Raw genomic sequence first — 12,996 nt, 5'->3', positions numbered from 1 at the left:
TCATAAAACAATTATATTTCAGACAGAAATCTGTTAATTATGTTAAAAGTTTAGCATTCATTCCAAATAACAGTTTGTTCATTGCAATGACATTTTTAGGCTGTCACTTTTGTACTGAAACTTAGGATAAAAACCTGAAATAAAGAATTTAGATAAGTAGATAGAAATGGCATATTAACAACTTCAACTGACCAAAGCAAAGTTTTTCACAGATGGAATCACAGACAGAAATTGGTATGAAATAACATAAGAAATAAAGCAGGATTTGGCAATAAAATAACAAAAATAATAGTAGAGTAATAAACCATGATTTACTCGATTCCAGTTTCATTGCAATTACGATTTCCCAATACTGAGGTCAATAAAGTACAACAACTTTGAGGGTTTTCGTTTTCGTGAATGGTTCAACCATAGACGACATATACGTCATAGACATATATGTTCATGTCTATGGATACAACGGAGTGAATTTCCCTGGATGGCAATAACAGAACCGTCGTTGTGCGCATGCGCGAAATATCCCGGATGTAAACAGTAGCATATACTCGGTGCCGTTAAAGGCTGCTGGTAGCACGAACGACCGTTAAAAAGTATGGACGCATATCACATTTAAAGCTGCAGCATGTAACTTTTCTAAAATATATATAGATAATTTTATATTTGTTGAAACTGTCACTATGATGTGACTGTATGAGATAAATAATATGTGAAAAAAATCGATCTTCTCTGGCCTGTCCCAGTGCTAACGACCAATCAGAGCCAGGAGGCGGGTCTTGTCGCTGTCAATCACAATATCTTGTGGCGCTGCTCCTCCTCCCTCCCAAACACCCGGCTCTCACCTCTTTGCTCTTGGCTACGCTGCAATTAGCATAGCCAGTTGTGAATGCTAAAGCTAGTTAGCATAGCTACAAATGACGCGGATTAACGGTTTTCCTGTAACAGTAAGTTGTTTCTCTGCTATTTGCACATTTAGGTATTTTTAGTAATTTTAGAAGATGTTTTCAACATTGAGTAACTAAATCTGTGCGTTTATTTTATCATATTCTAAAACATGACTTATTTTTAGTTTATAGCTGATATTTTAAATTGTAAACATAACGGTTGTAAGAGTGTGGTCTTTCAGCTTACACTGTTTTAATATTTTTTGCATACTTCCGCAGCTTGTACGGTGAAACTACCTTATAGTATAGTGGGAGGAAAACATCCCTACTTTAAATGTTATTGTTTTGCAGTGATTGAATTAGTAGATAAATAATTACATAGAATAGTGTTCTGTTATAACAAATTAGATGCACAAAAACAAGTTCAGTCACTTGTTTTTTATTATTATTATTATTATTAATTGTTTGCATTAGACCCAGAATAATCAACTTTAAAATTGTTTTCTTTAGTCAGTCAGTCAGTCTGACTTAAGGGGCTGGGGGGTTTTCTATCACCATCAGAAGAAGACGATATTCCTAACAAGAAAACCATAAACTGTATTATGTTTGCCAATCATAAGTCAAATGAATCTTACACATTCATCAACATCAGTGCTATTTTTGTAATTTGATTAAAGGATTACTAACCATGAGCCAAGTCTTGATAACTTTATTGATTTTGTAGCTGCAGTTCATCCCTGGTCAAATTTATATTAAGACTTCGTAAAGAACTGACCTATGTTTGTATTTAAAGTGTCAGTTACACACACACACAAAAAAAAAAACACTTGCGGCATTTAAAAAGATGAACTACTGTGCCTTACAAAAGTTTTTAATCATAAATATTTCTCTCAGAATACTATAAATGCAGAGTGTTGCTGTTTTTGTCTAATATAACATAGAAACATTGTACAGTTATCAGAAGTAGAAACATTAAACTCAAGATGTGGAAATAAGAGCCATGATTCGCAGAAGTTGAGCCATTTTCTTTAAAGTAACTGGATTATTTGAATTAAACCAGATTTAAAGATTAATAATTATTATATAAATACATGTGGTTATTATCATTTAGTGATTTGGAGGTGACAGTTGTCAAGATCTTCACCCTCGGAAATGTTGGAGTCGTCGTTGTTTCCTGAACAATGTGGCTCAATAAACATGGCTGCAGTCCTTCATCATATTCATCTTCCTCTTCTTCATCACTCCATCTGGCTTCTTCCTCTAAAACTGCAGAGAAATTGCTCGCAACTCCCTCCACTTCTGTGTACTCAGCTTTTGTCGTTTATAGTTTGATTTACCCTGATTACGTCACAAGATGGCGCCGGCGTTTCACCCAATTACCGAAACAGCCACAATCTGCATCTATAGCAAGAGAAATATATATCATTAAAAGCTTTTGTGTTCACAAAATGTAAGGAGAGTGGTTCGTCTTTTTAAATCATGTAAGTGTTTTTATTGTTTCAGTGACACTTTAAGTAATTCAGTTGCTTTATTCTTGTCTAAAAGCAGAGATGGGTAGAGTACACAGAAACTGGGCACTACTTCAATATATTTATACTCTAGTAAAATGAAAACGTAGTTATCCAAGAAATTACTCCAGAGTAAAAACATATTTCGTAAAAAGTCTACTGATCAAATTATCAAACATTTAATATTTAAACACTACACAATCAGACGGACCAAATTATAAAGTTAAGTGGAAATTTTGGTATTTTAAGGACAAAAATTACAATAATTCACATAAGTAACAGAAAATAGAATCAGTTTCAATAAAAGAAACGTGCTAAACTTTAACAAAAACTGCAGGTGTGTGTCTGGTGAATTATTGGTTAAAAAAATAATTGTTTTTCATTGAGTGGGTAGAGAATCCAGAAATTTTATTCAAATAAGAGTAGAGACACATCATAATAAAATCAACTGGTTGGAACTCTAAACCTTCATGTCTGTTTTAATTATTTAACCTTCCTCGTTGCTTCCTAGTCGGGGTAGGATTGTATTTGCTGAAGCTACAGTGAGGTTTAAACCCTTCCTTTCCCTTTGGCCTCCTCCTAACCTTTTTTCATATTCTTATACAACACAGTGATTCAATGGACTCCTTGAAGGTGCAGTGCATGAGTTTTCCAGAAGATAGCAGCAGTCAGCTGTGTGCAGTGATCTCACCTCCATCAAGAGCCACTGCGGCAGGTAGCGCTGGAACAAAATGTTCACTCGCAGAAAAAAAATGCAACGCCTAAGACTTTGCTTCATTAGATATCTTGAGTTTTGGGTTAATATTTGCCTCAAATTCAATTTGTGGAGCAAATCTTAGGAGGGGGGAAAAATGCATATTTGGTTTATTTTATGTTATGTCTCTTCATCTTTTGTGGCATTGGGGGATCAGGTTGTTCCGTTTCCATTTTTACTCCTTTTTTTTCTTACTGTACCTCTAATTTTAGCCTCTTTCTTTGCCAGCCCTCCCCTCTCTGATGCTTCTGAATAGAGGCTGAGAATAGACGCAAGGCTGTTTCCAGTCAGAGCAGGAATGCCTATATATGGAGCTCCACGCCACGCTGAGCGAGCCGCAGGTACATCAGCAAATATGGGCGACTCTGATTTGTAAAGAGGGTGTTGGTAGGAGGAAGGAGGGGGGAAATCGTCTTCCTACTATTACGTGTGTGTGTGTGTGTGTGTGTGTGTGTGTGTGTGTGGCCCCCCTGAAAAGAAGCCTCAATGCCAAGCGTGTGCGTCAGTCTGAGTCAGATAGTGTCTCATTCTGTCTCGTCATACGTGTGCGTCAGAGCTGTTGCTGAGCGAAACTCGCTCCGGGGGAAGAAACGCAGGAGAGTGAAGGGGAGGGAGGAAAAGATGATGGTGATGATGATGGTGATGATGGTGATGAGGGAGGAACAGAGAGCTCGACTCTGACGACACAAATGCATCAGCAGCATTAAGTGCACTTTAATATAAATGCATTTGTATGACAACCAAATACACTTATAAGCATCACAATAGAACACTGGTTCACAATGTCCATTCTGCAGTAAATAATAGGAATAATAATAATAAGATGTTCAGAATATATTCCATCTTATGCGATAAAAATCTCTCTCTTCTGTATGTACAGACCAGTAGCTGTTTCATACAAATGTACAAATGTGTACAACCTTTCAGAAAAGAACATATGCCTACATCCTGAGACGTAACGCATATGAAATAGCTTTTTTTCTTCAAATATCACACATACAGAAGTATAATTTTTACACTTGTATATTAACTTAGCCTTGAATAGCTAGAACGTAGGAATCAATCCTTTACTTGACCGTAGACAACTCTACGTGAGCATGTCGACACCATGGGAATTGTACCATTCTCAACCCGTGTCGTTTGGTAACTGAATAGAAATAGCACCCGTCCCCCCCAGTTTTCATTTTTTTAAAACAAAACCTTTTTGTATTCTAAACCCCTCTCAAAAAAGAAGAATCGCTCGTTCAACATAGTCAATTCGTATGGAGTGCCGTTTGTTAAGCCACATTGTGAAACGTTAACAGCGATGATTTCTTTTATTTACCCGGTAACAAAGAAAACAATGAGAATGTTCAATTTTCAAAGTCATATTTTGAACATATTATTCCTAAATTTATAAATCTCAGAGTTTCAAACTAAATATTTAATTCACAAGTCTAAAAACTAAATATTTAGTTAGGAAGCTGAACATTTAGTTTTCAACTAAGTTATTTAGTTTGAGCTAGATGTTTAGTTTTCAAAATGAAATATTTAACTCCAAAGTTAGCTATGAGGTAAATATTAAACTCGCAAGCTAAATATTTAGTTTAAAAAGCTAAATATTTAAATCTGAACTAAATATTTAGTTTGAAAAGTAAATATTTTGTTCAAAAATAATATTTAATTTTGAGCTAAACACTTAATTAGGAACTACATATTTAGCTTACTAACTAAATAGTTAAATATTTAGTTCTGCAAACTAAATATTTACCTTTTAGTTTTTAACTCTGACATTTTTAAATATATGGAATAATATTGTGAAAAAATAACTTTGAAAATGGACATCCACATGTTTTTTTCTCTGCGTCCGGCTAAACAAACCAAATGCTCACTGTTAGTTTTTCACTGCGTAGCGTTACAGACGGTATCCCATAAATTTGTGCCTCGCTGCACCGCGCTCCAGTGGAGCCACGATGCCGACCGTCCACTCGTTCGGAGTGGACGAAGAGTTCAGAGTTCAGGGGCCGTTTCAGGCACACAGGAGCCGCTATAAGCTGCCAGCATTGCAAATATTGATGCTGCAAGAATATCCAGCCGACTGCCCCACGGCCAAAAGCAGGGAAGAAGAAGAAGAGGAGGAGGAGGAGGAGGACCCGATGAGTCCACATTCAGAGTCTTAATGTACAGTACAGAGTAGCAGAGGGTTTGTGGCATGATCAGAGTCCAGTTCTTCATGTTTTCTTTTAGTTTGCAAATCACATCGATACACAAGATTTCAGATGGAGCAATAACCATGAGATGTTAAAGGTTTAAAAGTCGCAAACTCAAAGCTCAAAGTATCTCAGTTTCAGTTCCATTTCTACGTTTTTGGAAGGCTTTTAAACCAGAACTCGTCTGGTTCTGGGAACTAAATCAGAAGATTTAAGACAAGAAATCTTCTTTTTTTTCCTCTCTCTCTCCCTCTACTGATTGTTTTCGCACTTAGGTTGTAAACGATTGTAAACATTTGACTTCCTGTAACGTTTGAGGTTTGGGTTTGCGTTGCTGCATGTCAGGCAAAAAAGTGCTATGATTCATCCCACTACTGAAATAGCAAGAAATGCATCATTTGTTTTTGTTCACAACAGATATTTCACTACGAGTGAATACACATACGTATCTGGAGTTTGATCATCTCTGAAGCTCTGGAGAATAAAGGTGCACCGATAAATTGATCTGCCGATAAGTCCGACCCGATTTTCTTAAATTTGGAATCTGATCAACTAAAAATCAGCCACTGTCCACCCAGCAGGACATGTCTACAGACTTTACGTACCAACATTTCAGGCAGTAAAAATCGTTATCGGCCAAAATCGGGATCGGCAGGTCAGGTTTTTTTAAAGATCGGTAACTGAAAACTGCAATCGGTGCACCTCTAACTGAGAGGTCACCAAATGGAGCCAGAACCCAGGCAGTTCTGGGTCCATTCGGTCGTCATGTGAATCTGGCACCAGTTTTTTCTTTTTCTTTTTTTTCTTTTCTTTTTTGCAGTATTACACAGAAGAAATGACTGAACAAAAATATGTAGCCAATCTTTGTTCTTAGCAGACATGTAGGAGATGAAGTCCTTAAGTTGTATATACATTATGTATATTTATACACTTAATTGTTTTTTACTTTTCAGTAAAAGGGTCTCCACAAAATATGACAATATGCCATACTTAATGAAGTAAGTCACAGACTTATTTTAGAACGGAGGAACACTTCCACTCCCATCTGAAAGACAAAAATAGACAGTAGAACAAGAAAATTAGTGACCGTAGTTTTTCACATATTAAAAAAAAGAAAGGTGAGATAAACCGCAGAAAATGCTCACCTTTGTGGAAGCACTGTGGCGATGGATGACATTGGAGTTGATACAACTCAGGTTGTTGCCCTAAGCCAGGGGCGATCGAGGCACCTGCCCCAAACATGGGTTCCAGGACGGCCAGTTCCTCCAGGAGGGACTGAGTGCAAGACACGGCGGGCGTGGGCGAGGCGACGGACATGGCGGTGGCGGGGCTCGGGGAGGCGGTGAGGATGAGGGGAGGGGAAGCCGGGATGGAGGAGCAAGACGACACGGGAGACGACGCCACCTCCACCTCCATCTCCATCGCTTCCTCCTCCAGCCTCTCCCCGTCCGTCGTCGCCACGCTCGCCCCGCATCCGGCCATGGAGTTACATTGCGCCGATTGGACGCTACAGATGTGGCCCGCTCCCTCAAACTGGGAGGGTTGGTGCCAACACACTGGTGTGTGCGGAGAGGTGGGGCTGGAAGGGTCGGAGAGGTTGGGAGTGAAGTCGTCTTGCAGGAGGGTTTCTAGGATGTTCTCTTCAAACAGAGAGTCATCGTCGTCGAGGAAGATGGGGATGTCCAGACCTCTCCACGTTTTTACGGGATAAAACTCCCTTAGCATGTGGACTGGATCCGCCGCTTCGATAGCCGGGGACAGGAAGGGCGACGGAGGCGAGGAGGAGGGGGACAGTTTGGACAAAAGAGGATCCAGGTAGAAACCCTCAGCCAGGGAGCTGATGTGTTGAGCCAGGAGGGAAATCTCCGCCCGTTCCTTCTCCCGCTCCAAGGAGAAGAAGGTGAGACAGGGCTGTTTGCCAGGTGATGCCTCAGGGGTCAGCAGGCCTTCGGGGGGGCACTGGAGAGGCCCGAGCGGCACGTCGACGTACAGCGGCCCGCGGACCTCCGGCAGAGTCATCACCGTGCAATCTCCATCTCCTGGACTGTCAGGCGTGGGGGGCAGCTTCTCGTACAGGGCGCCGCTGCACGTCTCAACGGGGAACAGCAGGTCGGTGGAGAGGGTGGGCAAAGACAGGGGCAGCTTGGTGGAGAGGGTGGTGGGCGGAGCAGGGCTGGGGGTCGTAGTGGGTGGGGCTGTGGAGGAGGCAGAGGGCGCCAGCGAGGTGGAGGAGGTGGCGGTCGTAGCAGAGGGAGGAGGAGTGGTGGTGCCAGTGGGGTCGAAGCTGAAGAGCGGCTCATTGAACTGGAAGCTGGTTCCTCCGACCTGCGGCGTGTATGGCGGGGTGCACACAAACTCTTTGGTCTGCTGCGCCTGAGAGGTGGGCAGTGGCAGCGGCGGGTCGAGCTGGAAGGACGGAGGCAGGAGAATGTTCTGGGTTAAAAAGTCCAAATCTGCTACTGTCTCCACCGTGACGGGAGTCGGCGAAGACGCGGCGGAGAGGGTTTCTGTCGGCGGCGGCTGGAAGAAGCTCTCCTCCTCCAGAGAGGAGATGCTGGAGCGAGGGTCTCCCTCCAGCTGCATGGGCTCGGCGATGGAGCTGCCCGGCTCATCCGAGGAGCCGACGCTGCAGCCGGCCGTGCTGAAGTCGAAGGACTGGGCAGACAGGCCGCTGCTACCGGGCGTGAACACCTGGTCTGGGCTGGACAGGGTCTCTGGAGATTGCAGGCTCAGGCCCTCTGGCTGAGACGGGCCGGCGCTCAGAACCAGGGTCAGCTGGGTCTGCTCGGAGCTGAGCTGCTGGCGCACCAACCAGGCTTCAGAGTCACTGAAAAACAGAGAGGAAACAGAAACCCAGAGTCAGTTTCAGAGTTCATTCATGTTTCCTTTAGATTTACTGTGTTTTCTTTTTTTTTTTTTTTTTCCCAACTGGATTCCCAAAAAAAATTGGATTCAAATATATTAATTTCTTATTATTTTGCTACATTGGGATAATAAGAAATCAACCTGAGTATTTAAAGCGTTCTCACCTGATGATGTAGTTGTTGCTGCTGATGGGAATGTCTCCGTGCTGCAGCTGAAGCACCATGTAGAGCCAAACCCAGGAAAGATCGTGAGCCTGAACACGAACCACCATCTCAGATCTGCCCTCTCCACCTTCCCTCACTGTCAACAACAGTTGAGAACACGTTATGGTCGGTGTGTAATCACATTAATCATCGTTGTGTGAATGTGCCAGTGGGCACAGTGTGGGCATGGACGGCTTAATTTGAGCAAACGGAGCGCTTACACAGGCTGCGGTGCTGAGCAGAGGCGTGTGACAGATCCTGTGGGTGGAGGAGGCCGTACCAGGAGCGGGAGCGTAAAGCTGTCACATCGTAGCCCAGATACACAGTCATGCTGCAGGGCAGAGTGGGAGGAGATGGGATTTTTCACATCTTTATCCAATAAGCAGAATAAACTCATGATTTTTAGAGGTACAAAGGGCAAACTCACCTGTCCTGTGCCGCCTGGAGCCTCATGTCTCGGCTGTGCTGGGAGTTGAAACATGCCAGAAACAGGTTGGTGTCGGCCAGCGGGGGGGCAGAGGTCACGTCCCTGTCTGGCCCCGACCCGGAGCGAGTGGGCTGGGGCTCCAGCGGGGTGCAGAAACACACCCACACCGGGTTGGAGGTCCAGTAGGAGCTGGCGGCGGGGGCGGCGGAGGGTGGAGCGAGGCAGCGAGCGCGGATCAGAACCAGCTTATTTCCGGCACTCTGCCTCCGCACCGACTTGGAGGTGTTGAAACGGCAGCGAAAGAGACGGTCTGCGGGGAAGAGAGGGGAGGAGAGTCATTAGAAATAAACATTTTAAATGTAGCAGTTAATTATGGGGTACCACAGGGGTGTGCACTCGGATCACTGCTTTTTATAAGATATACAGGAAGTAGCATCTTAATTCAACCACCTTCGTGAGCGACTCAGTGGGTGGAAATGTCAAATTGTAATCAGAAGGTTGTAAGTTCAATTCCAGCAAGGGACTTTTAGCCAAGTCGACTAACAACCTGTTCACTGCTGTAGAAACATTTGTGAGTGTGGCTCTAATGTAAAGTGCTTTAAGTGGTCAAAATGGCTGGAAAAGAACTTTGTAACTCCAGTCCATTTACCATTTCTTAAAATTAAAAAGTGATTTTGGAAAAAATATAAAATAAATATCATCTATGAAGAACCGATTATGTGGCCAAATGCATTTCAATGATTTTTCATGCTTGCTTGCTAATTCAGCTGTAAAATTTTTAAGTACCTTGTACTTTTCTTTGAAATCTGAACTCTTACTTTGGTAGTCCTACCTTTAGAGGAAGTAAAAACGGTAAAATAAGGAAATGCCAAATGTTAAATCTGCTGGTCTTGAATCTAATTTTAAGCTCCTGGCTGACATCAGGCACAAAATAAGTTAGTTACACTTAAAAAGTTAGCGAATATAAAGTAAAAAGTTTACGATTGTTTTATTGTGAGGAGTGCACCTCTGGTTGCCATGCCAACAGCTGGTTGCCATATCTGTTGAGCTTTAAAATGAGAGACAGTTTTTACGTAAAGAAGCTGGTTTTTAAATGTGATTGAATATGTTTGATATGATCTAAAGTGAACCTTTTGTATAAATCAATCACCGCCTCTTTGTTTCCAAAAGATGTTTGAAGCAAAAAAAATAAAAAAATACTTTTAGGAAGATGACAATGACACTTTTTGGGGTTTTAGTAGGTGATTTTCAGTTTTCATTGTGTAATAAATGAATAGTAGCTGTTAAATCTAGGGAAAGAACACTGTGTCTTACCCATCTCAAGTGATGAAGAAGCAGACAGGTTGGTCCTCATGATGAAGTGATCTGCAGTGTCGATTATATCATAAACGCTGTCACCTTGTGCCACAAGATCCACCTGAAACAACAACAAAAACAGACACCTGGTGTTAATAAACCCACCTGAAACAACCTCCCTGTGTTGGGGAATGCAGCAGCGGCGTGTGTCTCACCATGGAGTGTCCGAGGTGCTCGGAGACGCTGTCTGACAGGTAGAGCAGCTTCCCTTCTCCGGTAAGCAGCATCAGGAAGCCCGGCATCGCCTGCATCAGCTCCGAAAGCTCGTGAAAAGACAGAAACGCAGCGCTCTCCTCGTCACTACCAGCAGATCCCGCTTCTGGGAAGAAAGGAACCAAACAGCTGTTAACGGAGAAGCGAGGCTTGGACGTATGCCGCAGTAGAAGCATGTAGTTCAGCACCGCGGACATCCTGCTGGAGCGTTTCAGCACCGCGGACAGCGCCGACAGCGAGGAAACGCGAACATTTCAGCACCGCGGACAGCGACAGCCTCAGTTTCACACTTTTATCAGCGACATAAACTGTCTCTAATAACATCGAGATGGGCTAAAGCTGCACATTTTACCCTAAAATAAGATTTTCATCACACTTTAGCTCAAACACTTGTTGATCTCCGCACTCTGCGGGAGATTGATCAACAGGTTGCCGTCTCAGTTCCTACCTTGGGTGAAGAAGACGGACTTCCTGGTGTACATGCAGGCCAGGGACATGATGTGCAGATACGAGAGCCGCGCTTTATCTGCATCAGAGATGGGCAACAGGTCCTTCAGATTTCGGATCTCCGCGTTGATCTGGTCCCGTCGCGCCTTGGACGCCCCTTTGGTTGAGCGGTACATCGTGGTCTGTTGCTGCTGCGGCGAGCCGTCAGCGTCCCCCCGGGTGAAAAGTTGTAAAGCGGAGCGCTGTTAGAAGATCTGCTGAAGTTTCCCGTCGGAGACAGGTTTGTAGAAGTGAGGGGAAGAAAAAGAAGATGTGCTATTGGACTTTCATCTCAGCTGTTTCTTTTTCTCCAGAGCAAGGTTTTTTGGTAAAAACCTTCTCCCTTCGTCCCTCCTTTCGGAGTGCAGGTGAATCGGCGGCTGCAGGTCGCCGTCTCTTCTGGCTCAGATGTCCGGAACCCGTAAATCTGGTTGAGGGACTCTGCTCGCCGGTCTCTTATATAGCCTGGGACTCCACCGGAGCAGGGGGGCTCCCGACGCGCCAACACCGACGTAAAACGGAGGGAGGAGGAGGGAGAAAGGGGGGATAGATATGCCTGATATGAATGCGAGCCGCGCTGAGAGTCTCCCCCTCCCTCCCTCCTGCCCTCTCCTCTCTGTGACTCTTCCTCGACGTCAGCTCTTCCCTTTACTCGGTCGTGACGTCGGCTTGAAATCGGGAGCTCCGGCGACGCAAAAAGCCCGATTTGGACAAAACCGAGTAGAGGGCGGAGCCATCGTAAAAACGTAACCGGAGTCACCGGGCTCCGGTGAATTGTGAAAGGAGGAGGAAGAAGAGGAGGAGAGGATCTGTGCTGAATACGAACGAGGTCTGTGTGTTTATATGTCTGGCACCTGCCTGTTTGCCCCGGACCCGCCAGTAAACACCGCAAGTTCTTGTTAGACCGCATGTACTGAGACTAAAGGAGATTATCTGCCACCAGAAGAGGCTTCATAAATATACATCACATCTGAAAATCTTCCTATATCTGATGATAATCACTTTATCTTATGTGCAGATCAAATTAAACCCCTTTTTAATACATTCTAAGCAACGTTATTACAGCTAAATGTTGATTTCAAAGCTATTCATGATTAAAACAATGCATGTTAGAATAAATAGTGCACACAATTAAACGACCAGAGCAATAAAAGATCATATTTTTCAACCATGACGTTCATTTCTGACTCAGGATTCTCAGTATTGTTATCTTTATTTTTTTTTTTTCTGTTCAAAGTTACAGACAAGATTTAGAAAGTCTGAATGGAAAGTCTGCCCGTTTTTTAATGAATGGCGCTTATAAATTATTCCGCGTTTCTAAAAATAGATCTCACCAGTGACCGACATGAAGGAGCGCGCCGCGCGCCCCCGCGTCCCGTCCCGGCTCCCATCCCTCCGATTCATAAAGAGCTGCAGAGGAAACGAGCCGCAGGATTTTTACCGCTCTGCTTTGACGGATTGAAGGTTCAGCCTGGTTTAGTTCCACGATTCAAACGAAATTCAAAATCTGATCGGTTATATTTAGTCTAATTACTCAGATGTTCTGATAAATTAGGAATAATTGGGTGAATAGTGTTGATGAATTTGTTCTTTTGTTATCTGAGATGATGAATAATCCCGTTTCAGAGCTGCTGTGTTGTTAATCCGATGACTCAGCCACCTCTGTTTCCTCTTCCGCCTTCACCGATCCAGACTGGTAATCACCTAAAGGTGCAAAAACAAAATAATCAAACACGAGTTACAGATTTGCACCTTCAGGTTTAGTGTTAAAATCTTTTTTTATTATTATTTTTTAATATCTCCGTCTTAAAATGGCGCCTGTCTGTCGGTTTTCTCCGCCCTGCAGCGGTTAAAACAGAAGAAGAAAAAGGAGGAGAAGAAGATAGAGGTTTTTTTTGATGGATCAGGAAAACATTCAGTCCCATCTACTAATGAACTGAGTGAGTCAGAGAGGAATCAGTTCACTGACCCAGTTTACTGAATCAGTTCATTGAAACAGTTCACTGAAACAGCTTAGGGGAGACAAATTACCATCAATTGTCCATCCATCCATTCATCTGTCTGTTCGTCCGTCCATCCATCCATCCATCCATCCATCCATCCATCCATCCATC

The 12,996-nt window shown here is 43.3% G+C and overlaps 1 protein-coding gene and 1 long non-coding RNA gene across 4 annotated transcripts; one reads left to right on the top strand and one right to left on the bottom strand.

The window, feature by feature from the left end:
- Positions 1-481: 481 nt before the first annotated feature.
- On the top strand, positions 482-12,752 carry LOC106965211 (uncharacterized). Of its 3 annotated transcripts, XR_001428580.1 has the most exons (5): positions 482-941; positions 3,001-3,104; positions 3,372-3,484; positions 12,509-12,592; positions 12,729-12,752. It is a non-coding gene; the product is annotated as an uncharacterized LOC106965211 (long non-coding RNA). The 3 variants fall into 3 exon arrangements; XR_001428579.1 differs by lacking the exon at positions 12,729-12,752 and having other exon boundaries at positions 488-941; positions 12,509-12,714; XR_001428578.1 differs by lacking the exons at positions 12,509-12,592; positions 12,729-12,752 and having other exon boundaries at positions 492-941; positions 3,372-4,744.
- Positions 5,369-11,975, bottom strand: npas4a (neuronal PAS domain protein 4a). The gene is made up of 8 exons (XM_015061146.1): positions 10,845-11,975; positions 10,339-10,502; positions 10,142-10,244; positions 8,828-9,137; positions 8,622-8,731; positions 8,362-8,497; positions 6,478-8,159; positions 5,369-6,377 (listed from the first exon to the last, which is right to left on the bottom strand). The coding sequence occupies exons 1-8, from the start codon at positions 11,017-11,019 to the stop codon at positions 6,349-6,351; spliced, it is 2,709 nt and encodes a 902-aa protein (XP_014916632.1). The 5' UTR covers positions 11,020-11,975; the 3' UTR covers positions 5,369-6,348.
- Positions 12,753-12,996: the final 244 nt, after the last annotated feature.

The sequence above is a fragment of the Poecilia latipinna genome, unplaced genomic scaffold (assembly GCF_001443285.1).
Source record: "Poecilia latipinna isolate Pla-1442-1.1 unplaced genomic scaffold, P_latipinna-1.0 Scaffold1785, whole genome shotgun sequence".
NCBI lineage: Eukaryota > Metazoa > Chordata > Actinopteri > Cyprinodontiformes > Poeciliidae > Poecilia > Poecilia latipinna.
Note: the sequence above shows the minus strand (reverse complement) of the source record. Positions and strands in the feature narration are given on the sequence as shown.

Bases quoted from the DNA above. Each gene is read 5' to 3' on its own strand.
- npas4a (XM_015061146.1), bottom strand. From the start codon at position 11,019: ATGTACCGCTCAACCAAAGGGGCGTCCAAGGCGCGACGGGACCAGATC. The intron at 10,503-10,844 runs GTAGGAACTGAG...CTTTCTTCCCAG, and splicing joins GTCCGTCTTCTTCACCCAAG to AAGCGGGATCTGCTGGTAGT. The intron at 6,378-6,477 runs GTGAGCATTTTC...TTTGTCTTTCAG, and splicing joins GCCACAGTGCTTCCACAAAG to ATGGGAGTGGAAGTGTTCCT.